The 21,215-nt window shown below is 37.0% G+C and overlaps 1 protein-coding gene across 3 annotated transcripts in view; it reads left to right on the top strand.

Annotated features, from left to right (window-relative positions):
- Positions 1-21,215, top strand: part of GPC5 (glypican 5) — a 1,228,272-nt gene that overhangs the window by 287,892 nt on the left and 919,165 nt on the right. For all 3 annotated transcript variants that reach the window (XM_084876722.1, XM_084876723.1, XM_084876724.1), the window contains exon 5: positions 19,304-19,429. In XM_084876722.1, coding sequence (XP_084732848.1) covers positions 19,304-19,429 — 126 coding nt within the window. The remainder of the gene's footprint in view (positions 1-19,303; positions 19,430-21,215) is intronic.

The raw sequence follows: 21,215 nt of genomic DNA, 5'->3' as shown, positions 1-21,215 counted from the left end.
CCATCACCATATATGGTTTACTCCTCTTACTGAACTGACACTTTAGGGGGTTGATTAGTGACTCCTCATTACCCCCTCTCTATGGTCAACAGTACTGTTATGTACACTAGTAAATTTGTTAGTAGGGTATATCTCATGGTAAAGTATTCTTATAAAATATTTTTAAAAATGTAAATGTAGCTAGTGTGACTGAAGATTGCAGTTTTAACTTATTTAATTTTAATTAGTGTTGGTCAATATCCTATGTAGCTACTGGCTATATATAGGGCAATGTAAGACCAAAAGAGTATACATGTGAACGATGTGACAAATGTTATTAGGGGTTAAGACTCTGCTAAGAAAAAAAGGTTGATAGAAAGAAATTTTCATACCTTTTACCTGGAATATTGAAAATGGCTATCTGTCCATTCAAAAATGATCCAACATTGAGCGTCTTGCTTAGCTAACTCACATTTCTACCATTATGCCCATCATTATTGGACATGTTAAATCATCCTTCATTAGTATCCCTTTGCTAAATAATTGGCAGTTACTTGAAAAACTCTTAAAACTGGGGGAAACTATTATTTTATTTATTTTTGTGTTCACTTGACTAGTGTATGCCCTGGCAAATACTAGATTCTCGGTGCATGTTTTGTATTGAAACTGAAACTCACAGTTTTATATTCAATTATTAATTCAAACAATCATTTCTAATAATACGTTATGGATAATTCAATATTTTACATAGCTTACTCTCTGTAATGAGAAATTTGTTTCTTTTCTTTTGGAGGGTACTCCTAACTGCCCCAGTCTCTCCTAAGATGGGCTATAAGTTTTGGATAAAGATCAGGATTATTGCTGCCTATTTGCTACTACATAAAAGAATTAGCATTTTACATGCAAAACACCTGCCCTTTTTCTCTCTAAACATCTACGGTGATCAGCAATTATGTCTTGTGTTTGCTAAAACGCTTTGGATGGGGTGTTTTTAATAATAAAATCCAGCTTAAAGGTCATGTCTGTTTGATCACCAAAGTAACCAAATTACTGGAAAAAACAAAACAAAGCCAAGACGTAACATAGTTTATTCACTGGCAAAACTAAGCCAATGCAGGTAAAATGTTACAAAGTGTCTCAGGAATAATGAGGGGCTCAAATGAGTGGAAAGTTTTATAAGTGTCTTCTCTGGCTATCAGGTAGACCACTTTGTCATTAGTCTTTCAAACCCATTATTTTTATGCCCTTGACCCAGAGGGCCACCATTAGCCATTGCCTACAAATCAGGATAAATCTATATCATAGGACAGTCTCATGCCACACAAAATGAGCAACCATAGATACTGCAAAAGAGCCCACTTAAGTATATAATTTTTTATAGTTCTTTAAAATTATTGATTTCAGAAAGGTAGGGAGAGGGAGAGAATGCCCACAACCTGGACATGTGTCCTGACCTTGCATGTGCCATGACCTCCTGGTTCATAGGTCAATGCTCAACCACTAAGCCACACAGGCTGGGCAATTTTTACAGATTTTTTTACTGCCACTCCTGAATGGAGCTTAATTATTTATTTTGAGTTTAATAGGTATTTATTATTCTTTTTATCCTCAGAGCTTTATGATCTTTTTTCCCCCTTTTGTTGTTGTGTTAATCATCACCCAAAAATAATCATTGATTTTTAGAGAGAGAGTAGAGGAGAGGGACGGAAGGTGAATGTGTTTGAGAGAGAAACATCAATGTGAGAGAAACATGGATTGGTTGCTTCCAACATGTGTCCTGATTGGGGCCAGATCAAATCCAAAATCCAGGTATGTGCCCTTAACTACCAACCTACTACCATTCAGTGAGCAGGCAAGCACTCTAACCACTGAATACACCAGCCAGGGTATGTTTATTACTTTCTAATGGCTATCATAGAGATCACAATATGCATTTTTAGGTTTACCATAGACTTTAAATGCGAACTCTTACCACTTTATTAAACAACGTAAGAATCTTAAAATAGTTTCTCTCTGTTACTATCTTTCTATCTTTCATACTGTTTTGTCAACAGATCTTACTAAAAACAACATTTTAACAACCCAGAAGACATTGTTGTTGTTATTTTAAAATAATCCATATTTATGTACAATTCTTCATGTAGTTTAATTCTTTCTGTGCTCTTTTCTTTTTCCAGTTCCACGTGTCTATCATGAATCATTTTAGCTTACTATAACTTTCATTACTTATTACTGGTGATGAATTCTCACAACTTCTTTTGTTTTTTGTCTGAACATATTGTTATCTTTTAAAGAATATTTTTAATAGGTCTAGACTTCTAAGTTGTTGCCAGCCACCATTTTTAAAAGAACAGGTGTCCAGGTCACAATTAAGTTCATGACATGACGCTCTGTAAATAGTAGGAGAGGTTCAGTGGGAACATTGAACTTGAGAGGTAACTAAGGTAGTCGATGCTGCAGAGTCCCTGCTCCAATCCCTTCACCTGGTTATTCTTCCAGCCTCCTGGCTGCTGTGTCCTGGCTGCTGATCACCCACAGCTGCCCTTGCTCTGGGGAACTGTCATTAACAAACAGGAGCCATCTGTATCTGTTACCAACTGCTGCCTAACAAATCATTCCCAAACTGAGTGGCTTAAAAGCGACAATAAGCATTTATGATGCATTTTCTGAGGGTCAGGGGTGTGGGGGCTGCTTGGCTATAGGATTTTGACTTGGGTCCCTAGGGAGATGGCTGTCAGGTTATCAGCCAGGATACAGAAGGCTTCAGGGGGACGAATTATCTCCTGGGATGGCGCACTCACACGGCTGCTGGCAGGAAGCCTTGCTTTCTTGCCACAGTGACCTCTTCGTAGGACTGCTTGAGTTTCCTCACATCATTGAGGCTTGTTTCCCTCAGGACAGGCAATCCTTCTGTCATCTAGCTTTGAAGTCCCCCACTATCTTCTCCACAGTATCCTGTAGGTTACACAGGCCCATCTGTTCCGTGTGGATGGGGACTACACAGGGCATGGAAGGAAGGATTGTTGGGGGTCAACCTGGAGACTGGCTACAGCACCATCTTGTTCTGGGAGAGGAGTCAGACACCCACCTGCCTCACCATGGCTGGCATGGGGAGAAAGGCTTGTTTCTTACTCTGGGTGACCGAGATGTGATGGTTTCATGCTTCAGCACTCCCGGTGAAGTCTGCCTGAAGCTGAGACCACATCCCTACCTCATGTCTTCCTGCCCACTCTCCCTGGCTTCCCTCCTGACCTTTCTCTTAAGACCAGTCCCTCCATGAAATTGACTGTATCCAAATTCTCATCTCAGGCACTGCTTTTCTGGGGAACCTGACCTAGAGATCTTTGTAAAAGTGCCTGCAGTAAGTACAAAATAATTGTAAAGTCAAGCAGAAGTATAGTATCTTATCCTAACTCTAGACATTTCTCTATACATTCCCAAGCTTCTAAAAAATTTACAAAGAATCCCCCGAATTTTGTTTATCCTTCCCTTCCCTCCTCCTTTATTCATTTCATAGAGAGCCTTTCTGTTTAATGCACTGCATTTTCCTTGTTAACGTTTGAAGAAGGAAATGTCCCTTAATACAGTCTGTCCCTGGATCTAAGAGTTGTGCTAAACTTGCTTGTGGAATAGGTCTTCTAGGTTGGAAAGAGGGGAGCTAAGCCAAAGTGTTGAATTGTCTTGACTATATTTTGGCCATGTTATTGTAGTTTTTCTTCTATGCTATATATATATATATATATATATATATATATATATATATATATATATATTTAATTTACGCAACATATACATAATTAGCTAATTGAAAATTTTGAGTTGATACACGCCATTTACAAAGATCTCCAAAAGTTGAGAAAGGCAAGCAAGAGCCATCTCTTTTACACATTCAGCAAAGCACCACTATTTACCCTTCTGGGGCAGGAACCAAATCAGCGCCATTCTAAAGGACACTGCAGTCGTATAGCTGTCTAAACCAGCCCAGGCAGAGTGATTTCCCTGTGGCAGTTCCTCTCTCTGCTTGATTTCTTGAAGTTAGCTGGTAAGAATAAGCTATTAGCAAGCTTAAATCGGTGATAATTAGCTGTACATTATTATTTCAAAGTGGCGTGGCTGTGCCAATTAAGTGGGTAATTAGGAAAACCCCAGGACAATAAATTAAGACACAGAGTCCCAACACTAGTGCCCCATCTGTTCTCCAGCCAGTCTTCCAATTAGCCAAGCTTCTCATTTAAGAATGCACCAATTAAGGGGATTGGCTGCATGCACAGGTGTGTACTGAGGTAACAGAGACTGTCTTAGGTGCTTAGTAAAAGTAAGATATTTTTAATATCAGAGAGGATTTTGATGCGAAGGTGGGAAAAGGAGAATTTTTAGAAATGTTGGATTTTAACATTTGAAACAAAATATGATTTAAATTGTTTTATGTGTTGTTTTAAATTTCATTTTGGAACTTCATCAAGAATATTGTCTCATCAGGCAGTTTCATATTATTCTAATGTGTTTATTAAATCCTGATTTGAGTATTGTAACCACATTGAACATGGACAGTTTCATTTATTGAGAGTGGGGAACTAAAGAGGACTTGAAACACTTTGTGGTTTAAGACTAGGAATGAGACAGGACATGGCTTAGTTCAGGATGTGACAGTCTATGAAAGCACATAAATTGGTACCCTGTATATCACAAAAGAGCACAGTGAAGCGGTTAAAAATAATTAGTGAAACATAGAAAAAAAATTAAACATAGACTGAGTGAAGAATACAATATTTTTTAGGACTATTGCTAAGATAGGTGGACTAGGTTCATATTAAATTTGATTAGTTTAGCTTAAATTGCAACAATTTATAGCTACATGGTTGAACCTTATTTAACACAACACTCCTGATGCATGTGATTGGGTATCTATGTTTGTTTACATGGAAAATCAGTATTGATATCCTGGGCTTAATGATGAATTGTGTGTATACATCCTCAGTGAATGAAAAAGTCCAAAGGTCAGGGAAAAGTTATCTCTTTGAGAAAAATGCAATACCATTTATAGGATTGGAGAAAGCAATTTCCCATTTATTTCCTAAAAGGAAGTTAATGCCTCTTTGAGGTGCCATTATTATTTATTATCTGTAAGTTTAATTTACTAAAATAAAGGTCATGTTCCCTCCCCTGGGAACATTTCTGTTTAATTGAAACCAGTGCTTAGTGAGTGGTGGTAGTGAGGGCACGGAGGGCAGGGCAGGCAGGGGCCAGGCTTTGGTTAGGGGGCGAGAGGCTGGGCCAGAGTAGGACTGAGGAAAAGTAAGCTCCCAGGCAGGCCGGCATCAAAATTTACATGAATAATGAAGAGCAGGACCTCAGCGGGTCAAAAACCAGGCCCACAGGAAGGAGGAATGCCGGAAGGCTGAGCACACATATGGCAAAAGTTTAGGCTGGTGGTGCCTAACTTTTCGGGTCACGTATCCCACTGAGAACTTGATAAAAAAAAAAAAAAAAATCCCAGGAAAAGAAAGTTCATAAACAAATGCATGTAAACAAATGCATGCAAGATTTTGTGCATTGAAAAGTAATTTGACCAATATTAAAAATAAAGTTTTTTACAAACTGAGTTTTCTCTTTCTAGATATTCATGGAAAAATTAATTACCATTTTATGAAACATCTGAGACTAAATCCATACCATAGAATATTAAAGAAACATTACACACTCCTTGTGCTGAAAGAAGAGATGGCCTCCACTATTTGATGTGAACTAGAAGTTGAAATTTTGATTAGTCTTAGATGTGGCTCCAGGCACATGTGTGGTATCGAACAGATCCCCACATTTTGTTTTAATGGTAGCAATTACTGAACATTCTAGGCAAAACCTATGTGGCCGTCACAGGCGTGATTAGAACTCGCACAGTAAGCTTGCATAAATGACAATAGGCTTACTTCAGGGAGCATGATATTTATTCTAACCTCTTCAAGTTATATCAATGGTCTGTAATGCATTGGTCCTCAAGTTCATTTGCAACATCTGTAATGTTGAGGCTGTCATCTCCTCAAATTTTTCACTGCAGAAAAAAGTGAAAAATATGTTTTCTCTCAGCCATACAAGTAATGACCATTAAATAGGATAGTTCTCAACCATAGTGATATGCTATGCCACCCATCAGAAATAGGGAACTACAGTAATAACTAGGTCACATGCGAGTCTCATTTCCCCCCAAAATGAGACTTACTTCAATAATAGGAATAAAACCGCAGACTAAAGTACCTCATTTTTTTTTTTAAACTCTATTAATTATAGATATCCTGATCTAGAGTCCAGGAACAGAAGTATTAGCACTGAGAGATGTGTAGTAGCTGGAAATGTGAGCGGGAACCATTGTACCAGGCATGTATTGCTCATCAATCAGATTAATTCATGGATGGAGGTAAACAGGAATAGCTGATTGAAATCACAAATGAAAATAAGATAAAAGGAAGGAATGAGGAAGAAGCCCTTTTATTGGCATACTATTAAAGGGAAGGTATTTTATTAGGGCTCTGCTAGTGCTGAGAGAAGAAAATATCCAAATGTTCTCTTGTCTTCCAAGTCATGGAATTTATAGAAAAATATTAGCAACCACAGAATATTTGTCAATAACTAGCAAAAAAAAATAATAACTATCAAGATTTGACCTAAAATCCTGAGTCTCAAAATATAGGTACTTAAAGTGACTTTTTGGGGGTGGGATGAGGGCATGTGCCAGGGGGTAGAGGAATGGGGGGGGGCGGTCAATGGGGGAAGGTCAATGGGGGGAAAATAAAGGAGACATATGTATACTATTTGTAATACTTTAAACAGTAAAATAAAATAAAAAAATGAATTTTTGTGTGAATGACTATATTAGAATCCTTAGATTTGTAAATACTCTATCTGGCTAAACGTCTTTGGTAGTCTTGAACCAATCATATCCTCAAAATAATTTCTATTGAAAAACCAATATTATGCTTTCTGAAATTAGTAAAATTGAACACACAATTGCATGATTTTATTAAAAAAACAAAATTATGAGGTAAGAGAAATTATATCACATCTCTCTTTAAATGCAGATGTGATATGCTCAATTTCCCTAATAGTATCTGATTTCTTTAAGTCTTAGACACTTGGTTCAGTGTTTGGTTTTATAAATGAGCCAGGCCTTTGTTTAAAGTCCTTTCTAATGGAGAACAGAGTCTATGCATGTTAAGGTACATTTTTACAACATGGGTAAACGAGACAAGAACTGGTTTTAAAAAACCCGGTTTTGACATCAGGTTTAAATCATTCTTTTTAGAGGATGATGCTTTGAGAAAGGGCCCTTTTTATTGGGATATTAAATGGCAATGTGTGGGGTTGAGCAGTTTATTGGAAAGTGAGGAATAGAGGTGTCTATACTAATTGTGCAGAGAGCTCAGGACGTCCAGCTCAGGGTTAGTATCAAACCACCACCAGAGAGCTAACCACGCAGCACCTGTCAGGAAATAGTCCTCTTCCAAGGTAGCTAAGGGCATTAGCATATTTCCATTTCCTTTCCATTTCCCCCTTTCCATTTTTTCCCCCTGGTGCTCTCTAACCCATCACCATCTTAACTCCTTCAGCTTTGTAGAGAAAGCACAGTAAATCTTCTAATGAGGGGAAATTGTGCCACATGAACAAGGAGACTTCCTATGAGGAGCAAAAAACCTGGAATCATTTAGTCAGAAAAAAAAAAAAAAGTCCTCTTAGAGAATGGTGTGGATCCTCAGGTCACAGCTCCCATAATGAGCAGCGGGTTCAGGTGGGGTTCAGAGAGCAGGCTCTCTGAGTTACTTCTTTAGAAAAAAAAAACCAGCAGTTTTTTTTTTTTTAATCAAATAGAAATGCCATGTGCGTGAAACACATTCATGTTTGTGAGGAAGGTGACTGGTTCTGTGTATTGCATGTATCAATTTCACCCTCTCCCCCCATTCTCCATACACCACAAAGTCTCTCGAGAAAGTGGCCAAGAACCTAGATTTCGTTTCTCCCTATAGCTGATCTAACTACACATTGAAGTCCTTTCAAACATGTACAGAGAAAAGTATTATTGCCATAAAATAGAAATTATATATTTTTCTAGTTCTAAACATTTATAGGAACTATTTTGTCTAATAGAATGACTTCGTTGAGTAGAAAAATGATTAAATATGGATTCAGTATAGCAAGCGAAATAGAATTTATCTAGAAACATGTAATTATACATTTCCTCTGCCGAGCAAGAGACTGACATTTTGAAAGTCTACTGTTTGACAACTGTGGTCAGACATCCCTGCAGGGGTGAGCCTGCTCATTAGCGCCACATTAACCTTGACTTTGCCTCAGGCCATTAACTAGCAAACTGCACGTTTGACCTTTGTTCTACAGATATTTTCAAACAGTGTGTGCGAGGCACTGCTTTTAATTTGGGTTCTGTGTTATGTGTGGACTGACTTTAGAGGTAAAAAAAAAAAAATCAATACATGTCATTAAGTAAAGAAATGTGTGGTCTGCAGCAGTCCACAGAGAAATGTGCCTTTAAAAAAATAAGATTCTTCTCCAACATTTTTCCAGATAATTAGATTTGGCCATAAATTAGAAATAGTTTATTTTATATTGTGTGCAAAGAAGGGAGGGAAGTGCAATATGTGACAGTTTATAAATGTTTTAAAATTGAAACAAATTCCCTTTAGATGAAGACGTAAGATTGAGCGGTATGCCTTTTGAACATAGCTCTGTTTCCAGAAACATCTAATGAAACGCAGTGCAAAGTCCAGTGCAGATCAGAGCCATATGCCTAAGTGAAAACAGTCCCTGGAAGATCAGCAGAGTTTGAAACATGTGGCTGCCACTCTTCTAACCATTTCGAGGAGAAGCACCAGCCATGTAAATGACAGTATAAATTAGCTCAATGGAATATTTTAATAGATTGTGCTAGTGTTGCTATATCTAGGTTGTGGAACATTATACAACTACATAAAAATAAGTAAGACTGAGATTTTTGTAGTTGATTTTAGAGAGGAGGAGAAACATCAATTTGTTGTTCCACTAATCTGTGCATTTATTATAGTTAATTCTTATATGTGCCCTGACTGAGGATTGAACTCCCAACTTTGGCCTATAGGGGCAATGCTCTAATCCACTTAGCAGTTTAGCTAGGGCAAAACTGAGATTTATTAACATAAATTGAGTCCATGATGTTTTATCAAGTGAGCAAAGCTAATTTCATGTATGCTTATAGCTTGGTCCTAGTTTTGCAAAACCAAACCATCTCTATGTCTCTGTTTCTCTCTCTCCCTCTCTCTCTCTCTCTCTCTCTCTCTCTCTCTCTCTCTCTCTCTCTCTCTGTATGTGTATATATATATATATATATATATATATATATATATATGTGTGTGTGTGTGTGTGTGTGTGTGTGTGTGTGTGTGTGTGTGTGTTTGGTTACTTATTGGTATACACATAGAGGAAGCTGAAGAAAACAGACCAGGTTTTTAATGTTGGTTTCCTCAAGAGGGAGAGAGGTAAAAATTATAAAAGGCCCATATAAACTTGTTCTTCATGTGATTTTTAATTATTTTACTAATCAGAAAAGGTATTTTTATTATTTTAAAAATGATTAAAGACAAATATAATAGTGCAGTCACTCAGAATTATTGCTTAATTTTACTATAGTAACTAGGCATTCCTATGTCAACTGAACAAAGAAAGGACAACTTCAGGGTGAGTTGCATTTTCTTACTTTTTTTTTTTTTTTTTTTGGCTATGTGACAGATCAGAAGACCATTCTGGCACTGCTGGCCTCAAGGGCACGGGAAGCAATGAAGCAATAACTATGCTGGTCCATGTTTCCCTCTTGCCTTTGGTGAGCTCAGGGCAAACAAGGCTGTAAGCTATGAATGAGGAATTGTGCTGCAGCCTTTTTCCTCTTTGCTGTGCTAGCATAGTGTGCAAAGGTGTTCATTAGCTAGTGGTCAGCATTTACCCCACTCCCTGCTCTCCTACCAGACCATGCAGACTATACAGATACACAGATAAATCCTGTCTGAACATATTACTTCCTAAGTGGGAATTCTGGTAGGAAGAAGTGACCTATCTGCTTCCTAGTCCAGTAATAACCGTGTCCTGTTAAAAGTGTGCTAATTTCTGTAATAATTTAAAGAGGATTGAAAATATTTTTCTGTGTAAACATTCACTCAAGTTTAGTTTCTCAGACATCCAGTATCAGCCTGACATTGCTAAGTTTTGTCATTTTAAGTCAATTAATTAATTAATTAATTATTAAAAGTAATTTAGTACTTTTGTCAGACTAAAGGCCTAAATAGCTTAATTATTTTTCACAGGTCCTTTTACTTTTCTGATTTTAATTTTTTCTTAATTTACACTAATAAGAGAGTAAGATGAAAATTGACCATACCTTTGTGACTCCAGCTAGCCAACCAGGAGTGAGTATGCAAATTAACCCAACAAAGATGTAGGGTTAATTTGCATACACAGACACTGAGTGGCTGGGGGGTGTTCTGCACTGCCCCAGCTGCTCCGGGCCTTGGGCAGTGTGAGAAGGTGGAAAGGTGGCTATGGGCTGGAGAGAAAAGGCAGTTCTGGGCCAGAACGAAGATGGTGCTGGCAGCCAGGGGAAGGAAGGCCTAGTCTAGTATGAATCTTCATGCATTTGGCCTTTAGTTATAATATAACAAGGTTGGACTAAACCCCTGGTTCTCAACCCTGGATGTGCATTAGGATCCTATAGGTAGGAAAATCCAGAAAAATTCAGGTGTCTGGATTTTAACCCGGACCAATTAATCTGAATGTCTGAGGGAGAAATCTGGGCATACAGTTTACATGTTTTCTGGGTGATGAAGCATAATTAGGACAGAGAACTACCAGAACAGAGGATTTCTTAAGCTCTTTTTCACATTTTTTTTTTTTTTTACAATATAGTGTATTTGTGATGCATTAATTATGATAGCTATCTTACAAAGCAGTGTGACTAAATATTAATGTGTAACTACATATTAATTTCAGCTTCACATTTATAATCTGTCTAGAGCCTGTTTATAGAATCTGTCGCAGTCTATAATCCTGCCCTTTAGATTTCTTCCATTTTTAATACAATACACCAGGAAGATTTCCCTGATATTTCTCCACAACCTAGGAATAGGTCTCCAAATGTAAAGTTTCCTGAGTCAGCTGTGTTCTTGGAAGGCTTTAAATTATTATCATTTTAAAATAAATATTTCCTGTAGAAATTCCTAATTCTGGAAACTATTAAAAAAATAATACTGCATCTGACTTAATTCAACTAAAATTTGTTGAGTGCTTGTTGGATACTAAACTGTGATGTAAATCCTGGGAGTATAAAAAAAATACATAGTTTTTGTCCTGGGTGGTATGGCTTAGTTAGTTAAGTATTGTCCCATGTACCAAAAGGTCACTGGTTCGATTCCTGATCAGGGCACATGCCCAGGTTGAGGGTTCCTTCTCTAGTTGGGAGGAGTGTGTGAGGCAACCAATCAATGTTTCTCTCTCCTCTCCCTTCCTCTCTTTCTAAAATAAGTAAAACTTTTTTTTTTAAATTTATTTTATTTTTTTAACATGAAGACATGATGTTTGCCTTTAGGGAACACAGATATACAAACAGAGGAATTATAATCAGGGAGGCACATACACTGAGTGGCCAAGTTATTATGATCTCTGAACACATAATAATCTGGCCACTCAGTGTATATCCTATATAATAAAAGGTTAATATGCAAATTGTCCCCTTGACCAGAAGTTTGACCAGCTGGCAGGCTGGCCAAACGCCTATGTCCCCTCCCCCTGGCCAGGCTGGCTGGACCCCACATATGCATGAATTCATGCACTGGGCCTCTAATATATTGAGATATATATATATATATATATATATATATATATATATATATATATATATATATATATATATATATTGTGGCCAGATTATTATTCATTCAGAGATCATAATAATCTGGCCACTCGATATATACAAACAGAGGAGTTACAATACTACAAAGCTAGGGTTGTAGAACAGATGCTAAGTGCTGTGAGAAACAAGATGAACCAACAAAAGCTGCACAGGCTGTGTTCAGGTGTCAGAGAGGAGATGAGGTTTCAACTGGATTATGACTTATGGGTAGAGGTTTGAAGAGTGGAGGAGGAGAAGGCGGTTCTGGGTAGAGGAAATTGTATGAGCTAGCTTGGAATATTATCTGGTTAATATTGAAATATCTTACACAAAATCAGTATGTAGGTTTTGGCTGGGTTTGTGAGTGGAGGGTAGAGGACTGTCATAGGATGTTAGGGGCAAAGAGTATAGATGTTATATGCCATGCTAAGACATTTGACTTGAATTGTTAGGATTTGAAAGTAGGAATGTGATATGGCTTATTTCCAAAACTAATTCTTACAATAGTATGGGGTGTGCAGTGAAGGGTAGATGAGTGGGCAAAGCCAAAGGCAGAGAAATCATTTGTTAGACTGTTGCAAGCACAAATCAAAAATTATGAAACTGTATATAGCCCTGACATATTGGCTGTGAATAAGTATTCTGACCAGGAATCTTTTCCTATTTTGTTAAAAAATATTTTAAAACTGTTGCTTGTAGTAATTATATTTGATTTCTGTATTTTAGAGATGTTTTAAGGCCAAGATGAGCAACTGGCATATGTAACACAGTCCCTCTAGGATAATTAGCTGGAACTTCTAACACCTCCCTGAATTTGTTATGCTTTTAATTTTAACTGGAAATATTCTCATGGCTATAGAAAAATAATTGTAATGATACAGTCACCTTCCCAGCAACCTGAATTCTGACTAATCCAAAGACTATAATGTTTTATTCATTGAGGCATTTTGTGTAAAACTGGAAAAGGAGGTATGGTGTGTTGTACACCGAGTATTGAGCTGAGAACTGAACTGTGGATTCTAGTATCAGGAACAGCATTAATTGGCTCTGTGGGGGTAGATAAATCTTGACCTCACTATAGCTACTATTGTTTTAACTCCTTTATTTTATGCAATTATTATTATTTTATGTATCCAACATAGACCCCCTTGACCTTCATGCAACTAGTTTTTGCAATTCAACTTTTAATTTCTGTGATCTAAAAACTGCCAAACACAGAATATAGAGTTCCAAAGTAGGTTCTCTCCTGAAATTTCTGTCCTCACAAACCAAACCTTATCTCTACATTCACATAGACTTCCTTCCATTATTTTAGTCTCAGGGAATTTGCTCCAAAGCTCACTACCCTATCTGCTTTCAGTAATCCTTCTTTCCAGAATTTGTGATTCATTAATTAATTTACTTTTCTTATCTTTGCATCAATTCAGAGACTAAGTTATGATGCAGTAGCAAACAACCCCAATCTAGCATTGATTTAGGACAAAATAAAGAGAGGTTTTTATTGGCAATTTATACCCATTTCAGACCAGCTCCGGCTGTTCAAGTTGTCCTGGCTTTAAGCCTCAGAATCACAGAGCAACCAGCATGTAAAATACTCCCTGTCATCACAGGAGAGGGAAACGGAAGGTGGCAAAGCCACGTGGTCCTTATAGCTGAAGGCTGGAAGGAACATACTTCACTTCTACATGCATTTGCTAGAGTGCAGAGCAAGTCACACAACCAAAGAACCTCAGAGGCACTTTGTGCCCAGAAGGAAGACATTTGGGATGTTTGGGAACAAGCTTATAACAGCATACCCTTGTTTTCTCCTTCCCTTTCACAGACACATATTTTCAAATCTCACACTTTAACGTTCCTTTGGGACTCTCCACTTCCAGGTTCTCGCCCTCTATGTAATGCTCATCATACTGCGAATATGAAGTTTATTACCCTCCGTCAAATGCTTTCTTTATTACATTAGTTTGCTTGGGCTGCCATAACAAAAGGCTATATAGACTGGGTGGCTTAAACAACAATTAATTAACAAAAATTAATTTTCTCACAGTTATTTGATTCTAGCGGTCCAAGATCAAGGTGTTGGCAGGTTGGATTTATTCGGAGGTTTCCTCCTTGCCTTGCAGATGGCCACCTTCTCTTGTATCTTCACAAGGCCTTTTCTCTGTGTTCTTGTACCCTGGACATCTCTGTGTCTTCTCATTAGGACACCAGTCATATCAGAATAGGCTCCTCCCATATGACTCATTGAAACTTAATTACTTCTTTAAAGATCCTCTCTCCAAATATAGTCCCATTGAGGGTTAGGGCTCCAGCATATGAATTTTTGGGGACACAATTTAGTCCATAACAATTGTGGTCACCACATATAAGAGACACATTCAGTAATTTAGCTAAATGCTGATCATGGCATTTTGTACTATGAAGAACTCTCCAAGTTCAGATTCTCTCCCTCTCTCTCTCTCTCTCTCTCTCTCTCTCTCTCTCTCTCTCTCTCTCTCTCAGTTTTTATTGCTCTGTAACATTAAAGCTTTTCTTCCTTTGCTCTTTCTGGGCCCCTTGGGCTTTTTCTGGCTGCATTTTCTTTGTCTGTGAGATTTTGTCCATATTTAGGACTTCAGCTACCACCTCTACAGATGGTGACACTTAGATCATCAATGCCCAGGGCATTATCTCCAAGGTCACATGTTCAACAGCAAACTTGGATGTAGTCATGGTCTTGTACCCATAGCATCAGCATCAACTGAGTACTTCCTAGAAATGTAGGGTTCTACCCCACAACCTTTGAACCCAAATCTGCATTTTGGCAAGATCCCAAATATTACATTAATTAAGTTTGAAAGGAGCATTTTACTTGATTTTTCTTTCCAAACATTCCAAAGAAATCTCAGACTGAACACGTTGAGAATGGAATTAATTAATTAGTTTTTAACTATTTATTAATTCAATAACTATTTATTGAATCCACTATATGCCCTCCACCACTGCTTTAAGATCTATTCTATACTAATGAACAAAACAAATGCAAAAGAAAAAAATCCTGCCTGCCTGAGTCTTTTATTCTAGAGAAGGGAGGAAGATAAAAAAATAGTAACACTTAATACATAGGTATATTACATACCAAAATACAAAGTGATTTGTACCATGGAAATATGACACTATTGAGCAGGGTAAATATAGCATGGGATAGTTGAGAAGATGATATCTCTCTTCTCTATTTCTTATCTCAGTCAATGACTACAGCCTGCTCAGTCATCAGGAAGTGTTGGAGGCCAGAGGAGGCAATTAGAAGTTACCTTATACTTTTATCTTACGTGTCAATTCTAGATTCCTAATATCTTTCCCATCTATCACTTTTCATGATGGTCACTGGTAGGCTTTTTAAAAAAAAAAAACAAAAAAAAAAAACACAAAACAAAAACAAAAACAAAAAAAACTATTCTTTTATTTTCTTCCCTTGAATTTTGGTTCTAGTCCCCTAAATGACCTCACATCTTTCTGTTTCCAAAATATTGCCATGACGATCAAGTCACATGCTTATTGGAAAATGTAATGGCTCCCACTGCCTTCCGAATAAAACAGAAACATGTTATGATGATCAGTAAGGCTGATTATAATCTTATCTCTTCCTACCTTTTAACTACAATTCCCATAAGTACACTCCCCACTAGTTAACTAAACTGCATATGAATCTCTGAACACATAAGATACTTTCATCTTTACCTTTGCTTATCCTGGTTTTATTGTTTGTTTTATTATTTTTTAAAAATATATCTTATTGATTTTTTTACAGAGAGGAAAGGAATGAGATAGAGAGTCAGAAACATTGATGGGAGAGAAACATCGATCAGTTGCGTCCTGCACACCTCCTCCTGGGGATGTGCCCACAACCAAGTTACATGCCCTTGACCAGAACTGAACCTGGGACCATTCAGTTTGAAGTCTGATGCTCTATTCACTGAGCCAAACCAGTTAGGGCTGTTTTATTATTTTTAATCCTCTCCTGATGATATTTTTCATTGATTTAAAAGAGAGAGAGAAAGAAAGAGGGAGGGAAGGAGAGAGGAGGGACAGACAGATATGAGTGGGAAACAGCAATTGGCAGCCTCTTATATGCTCCCCAATCAGGGATCAAACCTGCAAGCTGGCTATGGTTTTGAGAAGGAATTGAACCTGAGACCCTTCTGTGCACAGGACAATACTTTAACCAACTGAGCCACATGGGCTAGGATGCTGGTTTGTTTTTTTGCATGGAACACAAAGTGTTACCTTGTTTTGTAAATATTTCATGATTCTTTGTATTTACTCAGATGTGGTCCTGTTACCCTCATATTATTACTGTGGATTTTCCTCAGAAAATGCATTTTTTGAAGGCAGGAACTGTCATGTAGCTGTGGATTCTGCAGAGCTCAGTACTCAATAGTGTGTCATATTCTTTGACAAATAACTAATAGCAAATGGTTCATAGAATTAATGGATATCTAGGATACACTCTTTTTGGCAAGAATGCATGCAAAGACATTGGGGTATGTTTGAGGCATAGCAAGTATCTCATTTTTTCTGGAATGCTAAAGTATGGTTTGGGGAGCTGCTGAAATTGAGGTGAGTGGGTACCTTAGATACCTTCCCAAGAAATTTCGATTTCATGCTGTAGAAAGTGAAGAACCGTCAATAGTTCTAGGCAAACAATGACAATCTGTGGACTCTCAGATTTGAATTTTAGAAGGTGGTTTTCATGGTGGATGGGAGGTGGTTGTTAAGGAGATTGGAAGTATGTAATCCCAGATAAGAGCTTGGACCGAGGCATCTACAGTAGCACTGGGAGAGGGTATGCAAAAGACAGAAGCAAAGCTTTCCCCATTGTGATCTATTGGTTGTGAAGGGATAAATGAAACAAGGGCAACATTCACCAAGGTTGGGGTTCCATAAAAAACATCTATTCAGTTTTACACCATCAATTTTGAGGTCTTGGCATTTCAGCCATTTGTAGCAGGAGTCTTCATCTCTAGAAAATTCATTGATTCAAAGTAGATTCAGGACACATCGTAAACATTCATTAAACTTCATGTCTCTAGGAAAGAGTCAGTCACCTTCAATTATATTTTAGTAACTGCAGAATTGATAGTTGTTCATGCACTCGAGTTAGTGAGGATATAGACATTAAGGAGGGCTTTTTTTTTCTAGTAGAGAAAACTGACAAAGTATAAGTAAATAGTTACTATGCTAGAAGAAAAATAAAGCATTTTTTTATTGAATGTAAGTCAGATTTATGCTTCCTGTGATGATTTTATTATTACTTGTCTGGCCAAGCTTTGCTAAAAATTGATTAAATACTCACCAAACACTTACTGTGGGGACTCCTTATGGCCTCTCAGATATCAGATATTGCATATTTGAGAATTGCAATTATCATTCCAGATGAATGGTTATTTACAATTCCATCAGTTAAAAAAAAAACATAGTTCTATGAAAACTGTAAGAAAGAATTATGAAATTAATACTTTGAACCTGTCTGTCAAAATCATATTTATTAAAAAAGTTATTTCAGCTATAATACAGATCCACCCCTCATTTTTTATCCCATTTTTAAAGACATGTAATTTCTTTTCAGTGGGAGATGCAGTTTCATAATTGCTACATTTTAACTATTCAAGCCATGAATTTCTGAAGTTTGCTTTCATTCCAACCTTTCATTTTCCTACCCCTTTCTTCTAGTCTAGAAATTATCTCCTATGTATCAAGCTAGTAGCTTTTCTTTCTTTCCAAAACATTTGTTTACGTAAAAAATATTCAAACTAAAGTCTCCCGGACTTGGTCTTTTGAAATGTAAAAACCAAGTTCTTGGAACCTGAAAGACTTAGTTTTAAAACTCAAAATTCTTGGCTTTCTAAATTAAAAACCTAAACCAACTGCTTTTGTGCTGAATTATTCCTTTCTGTATTTGATGGAGGAAGGGAGTATAATAGAAGGGGAAAACTTAGTTAACATATTAAAGTAATTTTCCTTTTATTTTCGAGCTTCTGGAATATGTTATATATCTTGGTTTTCCATGTTCAGTAAAAACATATTACTTTATGTTCCTAGAATCAAAGAGAAAATCCAGATGGAAAAATCATAAGTCTACTAAACTTTTAGTCAGTAAGCAAACAATTGGCATGTTATATGACTCTGACATTTCTATATAGAAAAGCAAGTAATTAGTTATCACTGTGGTTTCCAAGCCAACAGCTAGTGAGAGCTTCTAGGGAAACTAAGTGAAGTTGTGTGTGTGTACTATTCACTACTTCTTGGACCTATCCTAATATATAAAATCCCTGAGTCATAATGACTAGTAACGACCTAACCGGAAGTCAGTCCTGCAGTCAGTCCTTCCACTGAAGGTGTGGTATCCCAGCACTGACAGTGGAGGGGGCTGCAAATCAGGGCCAGAGAGGGACCTCAAGAGAGAAGCAGGAACTAATCCATTGCCTCTGTGGCAGTTTTTGATCAGCACTTGCCTCTCCCTCCCAGTCTGGCCAGCAGCCACACCTTCATTTCTCTCCAGGCCTCCAACAGGGCTGCTGATCAGCCCTGCCTTTCTGATCAGGCCCCATTGATAGGCTCAGAGACTAGCATAGGAACCGACCAATCAGAACCAAATCTGGGTGCTGTGGGGAGTCAATGGCTGCCTAGGAGGCAGAGCTTTTGACAATGACTGGCATAGAATATGACTAATCAGAACCAAATTGGCCAGCAAAAGAGGACAGTTGGGGGCGAGATCAGGCTTGCATGGGAGGGCAGTTGGGGCAACCAGGCTGGGAGGGGAGGGCAGTTGGGGGTGAGACTAGGCTGTCACAGGAGGGCCATTGCAGGCGAGATCAGGCTGGCAGGGGAGGGCAGTTGGGGGCAACTAGGCTGGCAAGGGGAGGGCAGTTAGGGGTGATCAGGCTGGCAGCCAGAGGCAGTTAGGGGCAATCAGGCATGCAGACAGGTGAGCAGTTAGGAGCCAGTGGTTCCAGATTGCGAGAGGGATGTCCAACTGCTGGTTTAGTCCTGATCCCACTGGGCAGTTGGACATCCCCCAAGCGGTCCCCAATTGGAGAGAATGCAAGCTGGGCTGCGGGAACTCCCCCTCTAAGTACAAATTCCATGCACCAGGCCTCTAGTAGTTATAATAATAAGATTCATACCTAGTGGATGAATTTATTTATTCAGAACAAATAATTTCTATACATGTTTTTTTAAAAAATAAATGTAGTATTTATCTTGATTGTTAGAAAAGTATTGAAAATATATTAAAATAAGTAGAGAAAACAAAAAAGTTGCATTCTAGACTTTTTATTTATCAAATTATGCCATTTATATTGGCATTTGTTATGGACTTTTGGTTTTAATAGTTTTCTTTGTGTGTGTGTTGTTGTTTTTTCCATTCAGAGAATTTATCAACAGCCTTCGACTGCACAGGACATTTTATGGGGGCCTGGCTGATCAGCTTTGTGTTAATGACTTAGCTGCTGCTGATGGACTGCCATGCTGGAATGGAGAAGACATAGTAAAAAGGTATTTTATGGGCAGTGGTCTATGAAAACATAATGGCTACTTTCATCCTAGCATTCTTTTTCCAGATCCTCAGTGGATAATTCCAGTTTAACTTTGCCACAAGGGTTAGAATATAGAGTAATTCCTTCTCTTTAATTTGATTAAAAAAATATATGATCCTCTGGCATTTTAAAAATATATTAACACACTGTGGTGTTCTCTCTTATTTTCTACGTATATATGACTTACCCCAAAATTCTACTTTTTCAAGTATCACTTGCCTTCTATCTAAATATTTGTTGTTTAGCAAATATTTTATTTTTAAGTTTAACTTCATGAATATTAGAAAGTGAGGAAATTCAGTGAAATGTGAATATCTATGCAAAGATTCATTAATATATGGATTTGTGAATCAGCATTGGTTATATGTTTACCCTACAAGTACCTCTCTGAGTGTGTGTGTGTGTGTGTGTGAGAGAGAGAGAGTCTGTGTATGTGTCTATGTAAGAGTAGGGGCGCTTTTATGTATGTCTGTTTGAAACATTGTTTATTTGCATGTTATCAATTGTTCCTCAAACTAGGGAGTGAAATTGAACTTTTACCTTTTTTCCTCACTGTCTAGAATTTCTTTTTATTTTCTTTTGCTTCCTAGAACTGATTGTACTCTCAAGTAATATCCTGAGCTTGACAAAGTTTAAATTTCTCCCTCTATAATATATAACCATAGTTAACATAATTGGCTGGGAATTAGTCCTTTGATTTTCCAATGCTGGTGATTATTATAGAACGTCAGCTTATATTGTGTTTATATTTGGATATTTTTGGGTGTTTTATTTTTTTAGCAGTGTGCAAAAACAAAGGTAGGGTGTTAAGCTTTCTGATTTACAAAGATGCCTACTCCATGTAAAGATAAGTGGTGTAGTTACCACAAGAGTGATGAGTTCATTGGCAAGGCCATATAACAAGTAAAATTGCTATGATAAACATATACTGTAATTAATTTTAATATAAATTTATATAATAAAAGCTGTTTACATATTTCTGGGTGACCATAACCATTTCTGATTTTAAATAATTAATTTGTAATTTGTATCTGAATATCTCATAGAACTTTTTAGATTTCATAGAAAAGTTATTAAAGGAACTATAATTAACTTTAAATAATTATAGCTTAATTCAATAATTTAAAGAATAATTTAAAATAAATATTTGGTTGACATATCCAGTACTCTTTTTTTTACTTTGCTCTTTGAATGTTGGAACATATTTTGTAAATATACCTTCCTTGCCTTTACTGAGAGTAGTCAGCATGCCTGTAGTATTATGATGCCAATAAAATTTTTGCCACTTAGATCTAGTGATTAAATTATATTTTGACATATATTTTCTCTTTTCACACTGTTGAAACTGGAATTGAACTTTTTTTGTGTATTAACAATTTTTCTACAGGTGCTACTGAGAATCTCATGATGATTAATTAATGTTTTAGTACATATATAATAAATTTGATATCAATTAATTATATTAGAGTATATAATCATTAGACTCTAGTGCTGTAAGAACCTTTGTTTCAGTTTGTCCCATTGCTCTATTTGGTCTGAGATTAGTATAATAGGACATATTATAGGAGATGTCAATGATTGAGAAAAATTTTTAGAAGGATAGTATTTTCAACCCAAAGAATATATTTTCTTCTACGTAATATATTTTAAGATCTCCTTCACGGTTTATGAATAAAGATAAGCTCATCTATAGTAAGAATTCTCCAAAGAAAGTGCCCACATTTCTGATAGAGAGTGATTGTCAT

This window comes from Pipistrellus hanaki (assembly GCF_964339955.1).
Source record: "Pipistrellus hanaki genome assembly, chromosome: 3".
Lineage (NCBI taxonomy): Eukaryota > Metazoa > Chordata > Mammalia > Chiroptera > Vespertilionidae > Pipistrellus > Pipistrellus hanaki.
Note: the sequence above shows the minus strand (reverse complement) of the source record. Positions and strands in the feature narration are given on the sequence as shown.